The 16,636-nt window shown below is 30.2% G+C and overlaps 2 protein-coding genes across 8 annotated transcripts; one reads left to right on the forward strand and one right to left on the reverse strand.

Annotated features, from left to right (window-relative positions):
• Positions 1-1,720: 1,720 nt before the first annotated feature.
• Positions 1,721-4,872, forward strand: LOC107934122 (B3 domain-containing protein Os01g0234100). 5 transcript variants are annotated; one of them, XM_041117003.1, is made up of 8 exons: positions 1,721-1,896; positions 2,681-2,758; positions 2,832-2,987; positions 3,141-3,172; positions 3,273-3,435; positions 3,518-3,724; positions 3,823-3,913; positions 4,003-4,872. In XM_041117003.1, the coding sequence occupies exons 1-8, from the start codon at positions 1,858-1,860 to the stop codon at positions 4,701-4,703; spliced, it is 1,467 nt and encodes a 488-aa protein (XP_040972937.1). In that variant the 5' UTR covers positions 1,721-1,857; the 3' UTR covers positions 4,704-4,872. The 5 variants fall into 5 exon arrangements, with proteins under 5 accessions (XP_040972937.1, XP_040972944.1, XP_040972951.1 ...); XM_041117010.1 differs by having other exon boundaries at positions 2,684-2,758; XM_041117017.1 differs by lacking the exon at positions 2,832-2,987 and having other exon boundaries at positions 1,734-1,896.
• On the reverse strand, positions 4,832-12,284 carry LOC107934156 (probable quinone oxidoreductase). Of its 3 annotated transcripts, none has more exons than XM_016866515.2 (18): positions 12,018-12,284; positions 11,697-11,870; positions 11,267-11,449; positions 11,057-11,162; positions 10,304-10,380; positions 10,131-10,218; positions 9,141-9,336; positions 8,708-8,834; positions 8,416-8,472; positions 8,051-8,152; positions 7,832-7,927; positions 7,597-7,671; positions 6,844-6,963; positions 6,321-6,446; positions 5,889-5,966; positions 5,471-5,557; positions 5,278-5,364; positions 4,832-5,189 (listed from the first exon to the last, which is right to left on the reverse strand). In XM_016866515.2, the coding sequence occupies exons 2-18, from the start codon at positions 11,751-11,753 to the stop codon at positions 5,139-5,141; spliced, it is 1,713 nt and encodes a 570-aa protein (XP_016722004.1). In that variant the 5' UTR covers positions 11,754-11,870; positions 12,018-12,284; the 3' UTR covers positions 4,832-5,138. The 3 variants fall into 3 exon arrangements, with proteins under 3 accessions (XP_016722004.1, XP_016722006.1, XP_016722005.1); XM_016866517.2 differs by having other exon boundaries at positions 11,267-11,439; positions 11,688-11,870; positions 12,018-12,256; XM_016866516.2 differs by having other exon boundaries at positions 12,014-12,188.
• Positions 12,285-16,636: the final 4,352 nt, after the last annotated feature.

A 16,636-nucleotide genomic window follows, 5' to 3' on the forward strand; every position in this document is an offset into this window, starting at 1 on the left:
ACTTATATACATACTTTTTATATTTTATGATAGTTATATGCGTATATATGTACATATTTACTTATATATATATTTTATAATACATATATACACATATTTTTCATGTTTTATAAATTTACGTACATATTTATATTTTATATATCTTTGTATTTTATGATCTATATACATATACATGTAAATACTTATATTTTTTATCATATAATTTATATATTTTTTCATATTTACATAATTTTATGTATATACATACATTTTTTCCTTATATATGCATTTCATTATTTTCATATTCCATAATTTTATACGCCTATATATATATATACATATTTTATATATATGCATATTTTTCTTCTTTATATTTTAAAATATACTTTATATATATATTGTAATTTATGAATACACACATATTTTATTTTTCGTCTATACATATATATATATCCCTTTACATTTTAATTGTATTCACTATTTATTTATTTCATTTTCATTATTATTTTGAACGAATGTTTAATTTATTTGTTTATATACATTGTTATTTTTATATGATTGTAGGTTTGACTTTTATTTATTTTATATTGTTGCCATTGCTCGTATCATTTTTACACTTTGGTATTCATTATGATTTTGTCATGTACAACAATGTAATTTGCTTTCACATTTTTTACTACGACTTCATGTTTTTATTTCACTCGATAATAAAATTTGTTTAAAAAATGATATTTTGTGTTTAGATTCGAGAGGATCGTACCCTAACTTACTGGGTTTCGATTTCCACAATAAATCTAAACACACTAATCTTTTCAAACTCAAGTTTTGAAACGATCTCGGGAATTAAGAAAAGATCGTGTCCTAACTTACTGGGCATGATCCCTTTCCTAAACCCGAGATAATAAAATATCTTTTAAATAAGTAAAATTCTGGCATTCATTCACGTATTGGGAATTTGAGACATTGTATTCTAACTTACTGGATATGATTCTCTTTCTCGAATAATGTGAAATATGTCCATTTTCCTAAAAATTTTCAACATTTTAATACAAGGATCGTATTTTTTAAAATTCTTCTAAGTTTTCAATTTTCGACATTAAGATATTAAGTAATCAACTAAGGTACCAATTTTGGGCGTATCGAGGGCGCTAATCCTTCCTCGTGCGTAACCGACTCCCGAACCCGTTTTCTGAATTTCGCGGACCAAACTTGTTGTTTTAATAAAATCAAACCGTTTATTAAAAACAACCGCTTTTCGAGGTGATCCAATCACACCTTATAAAAAGGATTGGTGGCGACTCCTGTTTTATTTTTTTTCAAAACCCAAGTCGATCCCGTTTTTCACCCAAAAAAAAATGGTGTCAACACTTGTAATATCAATTTTTAACCTTAATTAAACATTAAAAACAAAACATTTATAAAATTAAATACTTAAATTAATTTAATAGAAAATCGAAAACCGAATTCTAATATCTAATCTATTCTTTTTTTAACATTGAGTTTATTTATAGACAGGACAAAAATTAACGCAACTTGAATAAAATTTAAATTCAAATTTAACATTTATAATTCGGGTTGAGCTTAGAAAATAGATCTAAAATTTTTTTAAGACTCCATTTCTCATGGTCCACAATCAGTTGTAGATGGTGGGAGGATTGATTTAAAATTTAACTCCAAAAGTGGAAGAAACAAAAAAGGGAAGAAAAAAAAAGAAGGAAGAAATGCTTTTCATTTTCTTTCCACTAATACATTTCTCTCTCTGCAGTGTCCCACAAAACCCGATCATTTTGTACTGAAATATGTATATAATAATAAACTTCCTTTTCTCTTTTTGATTTTCAAAATTTCAAATACAAAAGCTTTTGAAAGTGAGATGCCATGGCTGTCTCTCCAAAACAGAGGATAAGCTCTCTCAAGGTCCCTCCTCCTCTTATATACACATTCATCATATCTACATACTTATACACATCACATAATACATAAGCATCATCATCCATATGTTCCATGTATCTTTGAGAAGTATACTCAAAGCTTGTAATCTGTTTCTTTTTTATTTTCTTGGGTTATATCAAAAACAGAGGATAAGCTTTCTCAAGCTCTCTTTTTTCTTATATACATTCATCATGTATACGTACATATATATATACACATCACATAATACATAAGCATCATCATCGTCCATTTGTTCTATGTATGCATGGTTTAGAAGCATACCCAAAGCTTGTAATCTGTTTCTTTTTTTCTTTGTTTTTTTCTTGGATTCTATCCAGAAAAACAGTGAAAAAGCTCTCTTTTTTCTTATATACGTTCATCATCCATATGTTTTATGTATTTTCAGAAGTACCCAAAGCTTGTAAGCTCTCTCAAGCTCTCTTTTCTTTTCTTATATACATCCATCATACATAACATACATAAGCATCATCTACATGTTTTATGTATGTATAATCAAACATTTACATTTTTTTAGAAGTACCCAAAGCTTGTACTCTGTTTTTTTTTTCCTTCTCGGGCTCTATTCAAAACAGAAAATAAGTTCTGCTTCTTCCTCTTTTATACATACATACATACATACATACATACATAATACATAAGCATCATCATTCATCCACTTATGTATGTATTTTAGAAGTACCCAAGCATGTAATTTGTTTTTTTTTGGGGTTATGAATATATATATACATACATACATATATATATATAGCAGGTTAGTCGAGGGAGAGGGAGACCACCCAAGACCAAATTGTTTAGGAAAAAACTTTCAGCAATGACTGTGAACCAAGTGAGCCTCAATATCCCATTTAAGCTTTTTTCCTTTAAGGTTGTCACTAAACTGTAAGTCTAAAAACTCTCAGCAACAATACGGTGGGTACTCGAGCTCGGGTGTAAATATCGGAAAGGTACCGAGCTCGTGTGTAAATTTCGGATACAGGTATACATCCGAAACAGCATTTTGGACTCTTAGAGGGTCATATGCTTGCATCCGGAATATGAGAATAAGCTCTTTCAAGGTCTCTTCCTCATACATACATACATATACACCATCGAAACAGTCGTTAGAAGGTCATATCTTGTTACCTGTACCAGAACATGAGTTTGAAACGGTTGTTTGATATGTGTATTTCAAGAATATACTAATGGGAATTTTATGAATCTTTGGACAGATAGTCTCTTATGAAAAGGAGAAGGCTCAATGGTGGGTTATTTTAGCTCAAAATTTTCTTTCATGTCTTTGAAACAATCTGGACATTACAACATTGTATAATATAATATTGTCTCTGTTGTTTCCTTTTTAGTAATAAACGGAAGAGAGCAAAATACGATGAAGTGTACGAAAATGGCGAAACCAAATTGGCTGTAATGGAACGAGCATTGGATATTCAAGCTAATCTATCATCTGAGTTCCCTAGCATGATAAAATACATGCTTCCATCACATGTAACCGGAGGATTTTGGCTGGTATGACTCGGTTTTCGTCATTGAGACTTGTTTCCGCATTGGTATATTGATTGGCAGATGTTTTAACTTTTTCCGATGGCAGGGTCTTCCGAAGCACTTCTGCTTGAATCATTTGCCGAAGGAAGATCGAATGATGGTTTTGGAAGATGAAGAAGGGAAAGAGTTTCAAGTTAAATATTTAGTGGAAAAGATTGGTCTTAGTGGTGGATGGAGAGCGTTCTCCATTGCTCATAAATTATTGGAAGGAGATGTATGTGTCTTTCATTTAGTGAGACCCTCCAAATTTAAGGTAATTGTATGGTTTTTTTCTGGGTTGATCATACCCTAGTACCAACATCCATATATGTATCGTACATGCTTATGATGAAGCTTTCTATGATTTATTAGGTCTATATTGTGAGAAAAAAATGTTCAGAAGAAGTAGATGTTGCTCTTGGCCTTCTAAAGCTAGAATCTTCCACTCAATTAGTTGACAATGGTAAGCCATTTCTATCTCCGATAATACACAAACATGGCACGAATATATGAATCTTAGGGTTTATGAAGGTTTTCTTTTGATGATTGCAGGGAAAGAACTAAAGATATGTGAAATTTCGGTAGGAAAAACAGAAGATAGAAATGACCCCATTCTCTATAGTTCTAACCTTGAACCAACTGTGGATCAATCCAAGAACAACAGGGTTGATCTCGGCTCTGAAGTTTCGGACGGAATCAGGCTTTCAGAATCCATTGTTGATTTTAGAGAAGTGAAGAGTTTCGAGGATTTTAACATTCTTGTTAATGGTTTAGTCATAGATTTCGAGTTTTCAAAGTACTTGCAGATGAAGTACTACGAGCTTTGTTGTAATCAAAACTCATTCCTTCACGAAAATCTTCTCGAGGGACTTAACTGTAAACTGGTTGCCGGAGTCATTGCCGAGACGATCAATATTGCGGATGCCATTAGAGCTGCCAAGCTTACAACTCCCCACGACAGTTTCCTCACTTGGGACAAAACTTTGAGATCGTTTGAGGGGTTAGGCATGAAAGTGGGCTTCTTACGTGCTCGATTGGACAAGTTAATGAACCTCTTGACGAAGTCGAGGAGGTACAAAGAAGCTAAACTCGAACAAGCCAACTCAAATGAGGAAAAGCTGAAACTCGAAGCAAAGCTAGCGGAAGTAACCCATACACTGACTAAACTTGATAGAGAGATAAGGTTATTCAAGCAAGAGAATGCTGATGACCTCGAGGCTCTGTTTCGAGAAGTGGCCAATGGACCTTGGTGACACTGGCCACTCAATAGCTTTTGTAATGGAAACTAGTCCATTAGTGATGGGGAATTTTTTGCATATATCTCAAGCACAAGAGATAGTATTTTGTGAAGAAGAAAGTGTACAAGTGTATAAAACTTGGGTTTTCGAGAATATCGGGTTAGGATCCCCTCCATTACTTTTCTATATACTATTATTCGATATAACTTTTAGTTCCAAATACACATACACGATGGCATCATTTAGCATTACATTATACAATACAAAAAAGAAATAGCAATTTAATGCTAACTTGTGGTTCTTTGTTGAAACCTAGTAACCATTTTAAATGAACATGATTCTGCTACGTATGTATGAGTATATTTCCGCTATGAGATGTAAATAGTTTTTAAGACTTATCCGGTGGGGATGAATGATGAACGATTACTCCATGATTTCATCGGCTGCAAATCATAACTTAGCCATTTGATGTTCAAAGCTTGGATCCATGCAAACAACAACCTAAACAGTTTCATAGTAATGTAAACACATTAGAGGACTACGCTGGTTTTGCATGAATGATCTCATTTTATAGTAAATTTGTGCTTACCTTGCCGGTGCTTTTACCCGAATGCAGATGTTCAACAGCATCACTAACTGAATGCAAACCCGAAAATCTTTTCGGGTCTATCACGACCTGGTTGAACCGAATTACAGCATGTTAAGTGAGAAGCATTAAGGCTTTTGTTTAGCTAAGCGAATAAAACACAAGATTCTTTTATGGAAGTATATCAAACATGTACCTTAAGCTTTCCTGAAGAGTAAAGCTGAAATAGTCTAATCAGGTGCTTTTGCATTAAATGGCTATAATGGATCAGGACAAAGCCAGCCTGAAAAGAAAAAGAACATTTTCAATACAATCAAACAAGAAGAAATCTGATGTCGTGAAGAGGACAATATGACATGTATAGTAGATCCGAAACCATAAAATTCATGATCGCCGGAAAATGGCAAAACGGTTTTGCTCAACGAATTATTGTAAGTCTTATTATTATTATTATTTATATTCTAATAAGCTAGTCATTAGTAATTACAATATCTCATAAAAAAATCGTATCTATCTACTTATGTTCGAAAATATGTTGGACATAAGTATTGGAAAAGAGGATTTCAAGAAAAAAAAAGGAAGAGTCACCGCAACAAATTTAACCAACTACTTACAACAGTTTGGCTTTTGGCCAAAAGCTTCTCAACAAGCCCAGGGTAATTTAATGGCTTCCATCCATCCTTCCCTTGATACTGTCCAAAAGAAGTACAACACCAAAAGATATTAAAGGTGCGAATTTGAAGATCGGCTAGATTGTTTTTATGCTAAATTAACAACTCACTAGCTACGATATCATGTAAGAACATATGGTTTGATCATTCTCTAACAACCTATGGTTATTTATGTTATTCAAATTTGGGTTTGAGCGTCAAATATAAACACTTATCTAATATTAAAAGTGACCTGAAAGGAAAAACTAAACATAGCATCAAACTCAATACAAATGTTAAAAACTAAAAATTAATGGGTCAAAACAATAAATATGAATAGCAGTAACTTTATTTATAAATTTTAAGCTCATTAAAAAAAGGGGAAGTAAGAACAACCTGAGAGATCATTCCTATCACAATGAGACGTCCACGGATAGCCAAAGCATCGAGGCACAAATTAAACATGTTCCCACCGACACATTCGTAAACAATGTCAACTCCTTTAGGAAACTCCTCGAGAGCCTGGAAGATTACAGAATCAGATTTTTTTTTTCCATGAAACCAACAAAATGCAGAAATTATGACATGGCAGCATTACTTCAGTATGTAAACTGTGGTCAGATCAATCTCAGAAGATGGGGCATGGCATGAATGATGATAAAATGATGGCAACTGAGATAGTCATGGAAAATGGTGTTGAGATTAATCTCAGATGTTAGGCTATGGATGATGATTCAAAGGATACATTGGTTGGAAAACCAGCAAAGTAGACTAAATAGACTAGAATCTCTCATACTGAGAGTTCAAACTTCAAATATATGTTACTTGGACTCGGTTGTAAGGGCCGGATACCGAGCATGTGTCTGATACGGATGGATAAAAAAGCTGACCATTGAAAATAGGAATTTCAGATACATACAGTTTTGATATCTTCAGTTTTATAGTCTATGACTCGATCAACCCCAAATTCTTTTAAAAGCCTCGCCTTTTCTTTTCCTCCGCAAGTTGCAACAACTTTATTTCCTGCCAGTTTTGCAAGCTGCAAAAGTCGAGATGGGGATCACAAAAAAGATACATCCAGGGGGCAAAATCTTGTTGAAGCCATGAAACATATACATACAATCATGAGATAACATTAAGTATATCTCTGAAGGTGTAAAATATGATGGTCATATAAAATATATCGTTGAAGATGTTTTTAAAAATAAATGTAATATCATAATTCAGTACTTATAAAATTAAGTTAAGCAAGGAATATAAGTCTATGTTACACTGATTCGGAATGAGAATTGGATATAGGCATGATTTATCTATCATGAGTATGCTCAACTTTTTCCTTTATTCTTAATATATTTGGAGTAACGTGCCCACACCTGTATCCGAAATATGTTGACACCAGTACTTTAAGGAAAATGAAGAGTTTATAGTAACAAAGATAAAAGCATACTAAGATAATAGAATTCAGAAGCCAGGACTTTATTAAACAAACAATATGGACAAACACATCTTTTGCTATGTTAGTAATTTAAATTGTGCTTATGTTAATTTGATACATTTGTGTATTATATCATGTTCTTATTTTTCTATTATTCTTATATTTTGTGTCGTTATTACTACCTTTTTTTTCATATAATGTTGGTATTACAAATTATCAACTCAGTTTAACACAAACCTGGACTGCAAATTGTCCAGTCCCTCCAGCAGCAGCAGTTACAAGGACAACTTTTCCAGATTTCATCTGACCAAGCTATAAGATGAAAAAAACAAAAAAAAAATTGAAGAAGATTAAAAAAAAGGGTGATTAGAGAGCTACAATGTTTAAGAAAAAGGAAATGAAAGATGGGGTCATATTTTGGGAGAATGCAAAAGTCTACATCTAATAAGGGAAAAATGCAATAAAAAGGTACCTCTTCCAAAGCGATTGATGCTGTTAATCCTGAAGTAAGCAAAGCAACAACTTCCGGGTCAGGTCTTGGAATTGGAAGTATTTGCTTTGAAGGAACCTATATTTAGTTTCAAAATCGAATTATTTAACAATTTAAATATTGGAATAAAAAGTTAGAATAGATGATACACAAGATTCTATAAAATATTGAAAAAATAAATAAATAAACTTGATCTTATACCTTCATGAATTCAGCATAACATCCAATAGTCATGACTGCAGCAGGAGTTCCCACTTTCAAATTTCTTACAGAATCTCCAATGGCAGCAATTATTCCCACTGCCTGTAACAGCAAAATTGAACCATAGCCATAAGATATCAGCTTAATTGAACTATATTATATTACCACATTTTCACTAGGGATGACAATAGGTAGATAATGTGAATTCGGGTAATTGCTGATACAAATCCGATTTTTTCTAAGTCTGATACCATGACGTAGATATCCATGATGTCTTTTACTTCAGATTCGGTATTACAAATAATGGAAAATATCCCAATCGATGCCATCCCTAATTTTGGTTAGTTAATATTTTATTTCTGTACCTCAAATCCAGGGTCTTTCTTGGTTCCTTGAAAATAACGGCCTGCGCTAAAGTTCACCTGTGTGTAACATGTTATTCAAGAATACACACATAAGTACAATGTATGTAATTTATATATCAAAGAGACGTAAAACTTTGTATAATTATACAAGATTCTTACTCTCCGAATAAAAGATATCAAAAGTTTGGTGCAGAGAAGAATTAATTAAAGAAAAGAGTTTGGTGCAGAGAAGAATTAATTAAAGAAAAGAGAAAACAAATGAATCGTAAATGGAGCATAATAAAAAACTTACATCACCTGCGTTTACACCAGCATAAATGACTTTCAGAAGAACTTGGTCTGACTCAAGAGGTAGTCTCAATGGTGCACTTATTATATGGGTTGCATCACGAAAATTTTGGCTCCAGGTATGCACAACACTGAAGATGAAGAGCGATAAGGCACTGGTCAGTATCTTATTAAACCTATAAACACACATCTTATCTTTTTAAGCTGGTCCATGTTACTCAGATTTAGAGTGAGAGTCGACATGAGTATGTGTCCAACACATGGCTAATGAATAAAGACCTGGATTCTTATATGTTATCCTGAAATTGTAGCTTTCTCTGCAACAATGCAAGAACTCGATCTATGTAAATACTGGCAACTCAAGACTTCCAACCCTCAAAACTCCTCATATAATTTGTAAACACTAAAAACTGAAGCAGTTATAACATTTTACTTACAGTTTCTCAAAATTCTGAGGTAGTTGGGAACTTAAAGGAGCTTGGAACGAGATTTTGTTGGTCCTGGAACTTGTGGAAGAACGCAAAGAGTATTTTGCTTCTTCAGATGGAATGGGCCAATATACCATGCCTCTGCGGTTTGAAATCCATAGGCAAGAACCAGCTCTGCTTTCATCAGTGATAAGCTCGAAAGCACCTAGAAATACGCACAGGTGCATAGAAAGTTACCAGAAGTGATTTTACGTGCAAAATCTACTAAAAATCAATTTTTTTTATAAATATATTATAAATTAAATGGTAAAAGTACCATAAAATTCCTTGTATTAGTAGCCGCATTTCACCACCTTCTATTAAATGAGAAAACTAGTCTTACAGGTTAGATTAAAAAGTAAATAGATAATTTCTTTTAAAAACTTCAATCCTTTTTACCGCTAAAAACTAGCGTGACTAATAAAATAACCTAACAGTGACACATGGCATGCCCTGTACACCTCTTGCTGACGTAGAAGAACTAGTTTTTAATAAAAAAAAATTAATAAAACTTTTAATTAAAGTATCGGTTTGCTCTTTGATCTTATGTACAAAGATTAATTTGTCTATTTTTTTAATATAAAAACTAAAATGCAATTCGAATTCTAACACGATGTTTATAATACTTTTAACTACATTAAATATAGTTATCATAAGATAATGTTACAAGATTTTACAAATTTACTTTTAAGTTAGTATACTGATTTTACAAATTTACTTTTAAGTTAGTATACTAGTTATTCATCTAAAAATATGAAAATATTATTATATATCACAACTTTAAATATATCCTTTGAGATAGAGATTTTCAGGAATTGGACCAAGCAAATTCGTTACCCAAACATAATTTGAACTAAATTAAAATATCTATTTTACTATTTAAAAATAATAAAACATCAATAAATTCAAAACAAAAAAATTATTTTGAGATAACAGTTAGCAAAATTCCAAAACATATACCTTTTACCACCAACTCCATTGGCACAAAGCCTCCCATTAGAGATACATATTTGGGGTCCAGTTTTTCTCCCATCTCTGTTCGAACAACCTATATCCATGTTCAAAGGCAAATTACATAGGAGAAGCTAATTATGAGCATCCAAAATCTTTAAATTAACTAAAGATTTTTTTACCTCAGGGCAAAGAACATTGACACGTATTCCTTCACGTTTGTACGGAGTTAGTGATCTAGTAAACAAGACAACACCTCCTGGAAAACAAATATTGCAGGCAATTTGTCAAATTACATAAATGTTTTGCCTGCAAGAATTACACACATAGATCCCTTATTCTTAGATCTTCATTAAGATCAACTCATTCTTAATATATATTCATTTGCCCTTTCTCGCACTAATCTCTGCAAATAATCTGAGAAATATGAATAGGTGATGAACATTAATGTTTGGTTTGTAAAGTTATTTTTACCAATCAAAATATAACTCGTTTTGGTTTAAGTCTAGTCTTTCTTTTATCCTCAAACCACCTTTTTTTTTGAAGAACTGCTTACTATCGAGGGAGTAAACAAGATACTTGTGTTTCGCTTAAAAAATTTCGAATTCTATTTCATTATTATCTAATTAGGTTTACCCTTTTCAACAAGCTAAATTTAAGTTGTATTCATGGATCCTGAGCATAAACTATAAAAAAGCCATGGATAGTATCGAAAAAAAAAAAGTGGCTACCAAATTCGATGGAGCTTTCTGTTTTCATATTTAAATAGCATTTAAAATTCAATTCAAATTTAAGCTTAACAGAAATAATTTAGCGGTTCGTTTTATATCAAAAGGAACTTAAAACTTTAAGAATAAAACCGAATGAAATTATGAATTTTGACTGAAGATCAATGAATTGAAAACAGTGTTACAGAGGCAAAAATAAATGCAAACCTTTTGAGCCAGAGTAAATGGGGTCCAAGAAAAATGGGAAAAGACCAGCATAAGATCCTGTATTGATTATCACCCCTGGCTTTTGCAGAGCTTGCATAGTTTTAATCTGTTAAAAAGAAAACCTTAAACAATCAAAATCCATTGCTGGAAATTAGGACTGTCATCAAAGAAAAAATGCAGAAAAAACACTAGTCAAAGTGGAAGCTTTACTGCAAGGCGAGTACAATCAATAACTGCAACCAGGTTGACCTTAATGGTGTGCCTCCATGTCTTAGCCCCATCACTTTGATCGTTCTGAAATGGTACTGGATTATTGATGCCGGCGCTGTTAATACAAATATCCAATCCTCCATATGTCGCCACATGCTTCTCAAACGCTAAAAGTAATATCTCCTATTCACAAAATTCCAAATCGAGCAAGTGTATATTCAATGTATATCCAACAAAAATACTTTGGAGAAAATGATCTGCAGGTGATAAACAAGGATAAACTGGAATTTACTTTAGTATCAATCATTTTGCTAAAGTTATACCGCCTATATGCAAAAATTCAAAATTGAATGGCATATTCAAATATGAATCGAATACTTTGAAGAAAATGATCGAGCAAGTGATAAAGAAAAGATGAAATCCAGCTTACTTGGATTCGTAACATCGCATTTAACAAAAATAGCAGAAGGAAACTCCAACTTTTCATGAAATCTAGAATTCTCTTTCTCAACTAAACAAGCAACTTCCTTCCCTTTCTCTTCAGCGAAATCTACGACCGTTACAAATAATCCTTTCCCAGCCAAAGCTAAGCTCAACGCTTTACCTGCAACAACCAAACAAAAAAAATCAATAAAAATCAATCAAATTACTTCTGCTTTACAATCGATCACATCAAATCAAGTTCATAGATCCTTTAAAAACAAATATTATACAATTTTTTTTTTAGAAGTAAAGATTTCAAAATACCTACCGATGCCGGAAGCTCCGCCGGTGATTAAAGCTGATAAACCAGGTTTAAGCTCCATTTTCTTCTTTGTAATCACTGTTGTTAGAGATAATAATTAGTATCGTTTCTTGAAAAGGAGAGCTACAAACCGATTTTCACGATAAAGTGAGAAATTTATAATAAATATATAATATTTTTTTCTTTTCATGAAAATTGACTCTGAAAATCTCTTTTTTTTTTCTTTAATGGAACCAAAAGTCGTTGCATCATTTTCTTTTTTTGCTTGAAGTTGGTGGCAGTTAAGTGAGACCCGCCGGATTTTATATACAGTCGTGATAAAAATAAATTTATATAATTTTTTACCCCTAAACTTGTTGATTATTTCACTTTAGTATTTGTTTTTTTAATCCACTTTAATATTTTAATTCGACAATTAAACCCATTTTGGACAAAGGTCCTCCCAAAATATATACAAGTGGCGGATCCTTATCGGGCCTAGGGGTCTTGGGCCCCCAAAATTTTTGAGAAATCTTGATTTTTTAATTTTAGAAAATTTTAATTAGACCCTTAAATTTTTTGAAAATTTTCATTTCTCCTTTGAAGTTATCTAAAATTTTTAATTAGGCCCCTTTAAATTTTTGAAAATTCTCATTATTCTTTTTATTTTTTAAAATTTTAATTAAGCTCTCTTAATTTATTTGAAAATTCTCATAAATCTCACGAAACATTTAATTAGACCCCCCATTTTTTAACTATCAAATTTTGTCCTTTTTTTTTCATTTTTGTCACTTTTAAACAATTTTTGAGTTAATCGATTCAACCCCTTTATTCGAACCATTATATTAATTAATTTTGAGTCCTTCTAATCTAGTCCTATTCCAGTAATACTGGTCACATCATCAAATCTTGACAGAATCCAAGTTCAAGGACCAAACTGGATCTAGTTGCCGAGTTCATGGGCCAAAGTAGAACAAAAAAAAAGTACAGGTACCTAAGTGGACCTAGTTGCCAATTAAAGGGCCTAAAACCATATTATCCCTAAAAAATAGGTTTCATTATTCTCTATAAAAAGGTTTAATTTTGATTTTACTCCTTTTACTATGTTAACATTTTAGATTCAATATTTTTACTTTAATTTTGCATAATTTAATGCCCTTACTTTTATAGTGTTAATTGTTCATATAAATAGTTAAGAATGGACAATTGTTCATATAAATAGTTAAGAATGGACAATTGTTCTTATAGCTTCCTTAAAAATTATAAAATTTTAAGTTATTTAATGGTAAATTACAGTTTTGACCCATTAAATTTGAAATTTTATTTTCCCCTCTAAAAATGAAAAATTTTATAGTTTAATCCCTCAAGAAATTGCAAATTTTTATGTTATTACAATGATAAATTATATTTTAGCTTTATAAATAATTTATAAATCAATTTCCCACCAATTTTTTTTTTTGACTTTACTCCCAACCGTGTAAATTTAATTAATGAGATTCAACTAATAATAAATTTTTATATTAAATGATAAACCAATTTTTAAAAAAATCACATCACAACTTTAACGACAATAATCAATAATGCTATCAGTTTGAACGTAATATTAATATTACAGAAGTAGAATAATAGAATTATATCAAATTAAACTGAATACATTAGATCTCAAATTTTAGTAAAATAGAAAGAGACTAAATCTATAAAAAAGTTGAAATTATATCTAGAAGGTTAAAATATGCCATAAATTTCTATACTTGTTGAAAGTTTTGAAATTTAATCCCTATATATTTATTTTTAGGAATTTAGTCCCTCTACTTTTTTATTTTAAAATTCAGGTCCAACTATTAATAAGGTTAAAATCATTTTGTTAAATTTAAGTTTATTGCAATGTCCTTTTTTTAGTTATATAGTTACCGAGTGAGTATTTCTTTTATTTCAAAATGTTATAATAAAAACTTTAACAAAAAAATTAATAGTATTAATAGTTGTACTCAAATTTTGAAATATAAAAAAATACAGGGATTAAATTTTTAAAAAGAAAATATAAAAATTAAAATTAAAATTAAAATTAAAATTTATGAAAAATATAAAGTTATAATAAATCTTATTTTCTTCAATTATTGATAATTGGAATTTGGGCATCTAGATTTGACATACCGATTTAACTATTTTATGTGTTATTTTTAATTGATTCTAGTGTTTTTTTTTCTTTCTAATTTTGATGGTTTATTTATCTACTTTTTGATGTAATAAAGATGTGCTCTTATCTAGAAAAAAGAATAAAAAAGATTAGAAATATTGCTGACTATAATTATATGGTGGTAGACTTTGTAAATTGACCGTGGAAAAATATGAAATAAGAATTTTTTAACATAATTATTTTTTTTATTGAATTTGAATGAGCTGGTTCCTAGGGTTGACTCCCATAAAGTAGAAATTTGGGAATAAATTTGAGATAAATCTTAAAATATATAATTTAATATATAAATTTTGATTTAATATGTAATTTAATATATATTTGAATATTATATGAAGATATGATTTTTTAAATATATAAAAATTTTGAATATATTTTGTATCAAAAATGCATATAAAGATGAAATTAAAAATTTCGTAGAAATTTCAATTTTAAAAGTGTTTACGGATTAAATAACTTAATTTACTTTGAGTCTAATTTGAGTTTACGCTTTTCAACTTAACTTGGTCTCTTTTACTATTTATAAATAATAAAATAATTTTATATTAATATTAATATTTTATAATTGAATTTAAAAGAAAATGTTTTTGTATAAGTTTTTAAATAGTAAGATGATGTGAAATTTTGGAAAGTTTATTTTGAAATTGGGTTTCAACTTGACCCTCCCCAACTAATGAACATCTTTACTTGACTCATTTAGTCAAATGACATAATTTCATTTTTAATCTCTATAAAATTGGTAAATTAATTTAATCCTTTTCAATCATTGGTTAAATGAAAAAAAAATCTATATAAAAAATTAATAATTCAATTTAAATTATTTTTAATACCAAAATTTTAACTTTAAACCCTTAATTTTCTTTAATTTTATCTTAATGCCTAATATAAAATTTTCGATTTCACCTTTGTATGTTTATATATATTCGAGTCTCACAATCCAACCCGAATAATATAAAAATAGGGGAATGGTGGGGATCTAAGAGGAGTGTTCCTTACGATCTGACTAATTCAACGGAAGAAACGTTCTTTTTTCTTTGTACAAAGTTGACAAGTAACCCTTTTTCTTTATTTGCCTCAATGATTTGCCCTAACAATTGCTTTGAAATTTCTCGAAAGTTGAATATTGACTTACTATTTCTTTATTTTGCCTTAATTTTTTTATGTAATATTTCGTATTCATTATTATCGGATACAATAAATTATTAATATATGATTCATAAATCAATAATAAATTGTTCAAATTTGTCATTTAAATTTTTTGGGTTGGGCCATCTTAAATTAAGGTCATTTCAAATTACTTCTTTAAATTAATTCATGTTTAAGTCATTTTATGTTTGGACCATTCCGTTTTTAACTTATTTTAAGTTGGAAATATATTAGGTTCGGGTAATTTTCTAAGTTTAACTCCCTGTCCTTTTAAGATTAAATTGAATTGGATCAGGTTTGTATTTTAGTTTCTAGATTTGAAGATATTTGAAAAGTCCACATTAGATGGTCATATTTAGATTTGATTATGGGCTGGGCTACTCGTGACCTGCCTAAAAAGTGGAAGGGTTAGGAAAAAAAAATAGGTTAGAAAAATGGGTTTGGACAGAAAAATAAAATCCATTTTCTAAATGGGTCTAGCCTCTAGTAGGATTTTTTTCGTTTGGGTTCAGTCTGACCTGACCCGAATAAATTGTTTTGTTGTTGTCTTATTATTGTTTTGCTGTTGTTTTGCTAATATTTTGTTATTATATTGCTAATTTTTTGTTGTTATTATTTAAATATTGTATAATTCTTATTTTATTGTTAATTTTGTTACTATTTTAAAAGGTATTTGCTTGTTAAGTTGCAACTTTGTTAGTGTTATTTAAGCATAAAGATTTTTTTAATGTATTTTCAATTTATTAGGAAACATTTATTTTAATTTTTTTAGTGTATTTGATATATTATATTTTTAAAATTTTTTTTATATAAAAAATAATCTAAAAAAGTAATATGAGCGGACTAAGCTCGGGTTTAGGATTTTTAATCTGGGCTTGAATTGGGCAAAATTTTAAGTTCATTTTTGAGTCAGACCTAAGTTTAGGCCCGTGCCCAAAAAACGAGTACAAAATTTTACATTAGCCCGCCTCGAACTAAACCTGGCTATGATCAAGTCTAATAATATCTTTATGTTGGTATATCCAAGTCTAAATATATGCTGGACTCTGGAGTATCAGACACGATACCTTTAACAAGAGTGAAAAATATGCTATAACCTAACTATGTAGAATGAGTATATTTGGATATGAGAAGCAAATAGTTTAAGGTTTTACCTGAAGATGAAGAATAATTTCATCAGCTTCACTCCATAACTTAGCCATTTTAAAAGCTTGAATCATTGCAAACATGACAACCTATAGAATTTGACCGTACTATCAACACATTAGAGGCCTTTTCTATCTCTAATAATACATAAACATGACAT

This window comes from Gossypium hirsutum, chromosome A01 (assembly GCF_007990345.1).
Source record: "Gossypium hirsutum isolate 1008001.06 chromosome A01, Gossypium_hirsutum_v2.1, whole genome shotgun sequence".
In the NCBI taxonomy this organism is placed as follows: Eukaryota; Viridiplantae; Streptophyta; class Magnoliopsida; order Malvales; family Malvaceae; genus Gossypium; species Gossypium hirsutum.

What these genes read in the sequence shown, in the direction of transcription:
- LOC107934122 (XM_041117003.1), top strand. Translation starts at nt 1,858, where the DNA reads ATGGCTGTCTCTCCAAAACAGAGGATAAGCTCTCTCAAG. An exon ending in CAGCAATGACTGTGAACCAA is followed by an intron (nt 2,759 to 2,831) that starts GTGAGCCTCAAT and finishes AAAAACTCTCAG; the next exon opens with CAACAATACGGTGGGTACTC. An exon ending in TAACCGGAGGATTTTGGCTG is followed by an intron (nt 3,436 to 3,517) that starts GTATGACTCGGT and finishes TTCCGATGGCAG; the next exon opens with GGTCTTCCGAAGCACTTCTG.
- LOC107934156 (XM_016866517.2), bottom strand. Translation starts at nt 12,072, where the DNA reads ATGGAGCTTAAACCTGGTTTATCAGCTTTAATCACCGGCGGAGCTTCC. An exon ending in TTGATTGTACTCGCCTTGCA is followed by an intron (nt 11,163 to 11,266) that starts GTAAAGCTTCCA and finishes TCTTTTTAACAG; the next exon opens with ATTAAAACTATGCAAGCTCT. An exon ending in GTTATGCTGAATTCATGAAG is followed by an intron (nt 7,928 to 8,050) that starts GTATAAGATCAA and finishes AACTAAATATAG; the next exon opens with GTTCCTTCAAAGCAAATACT.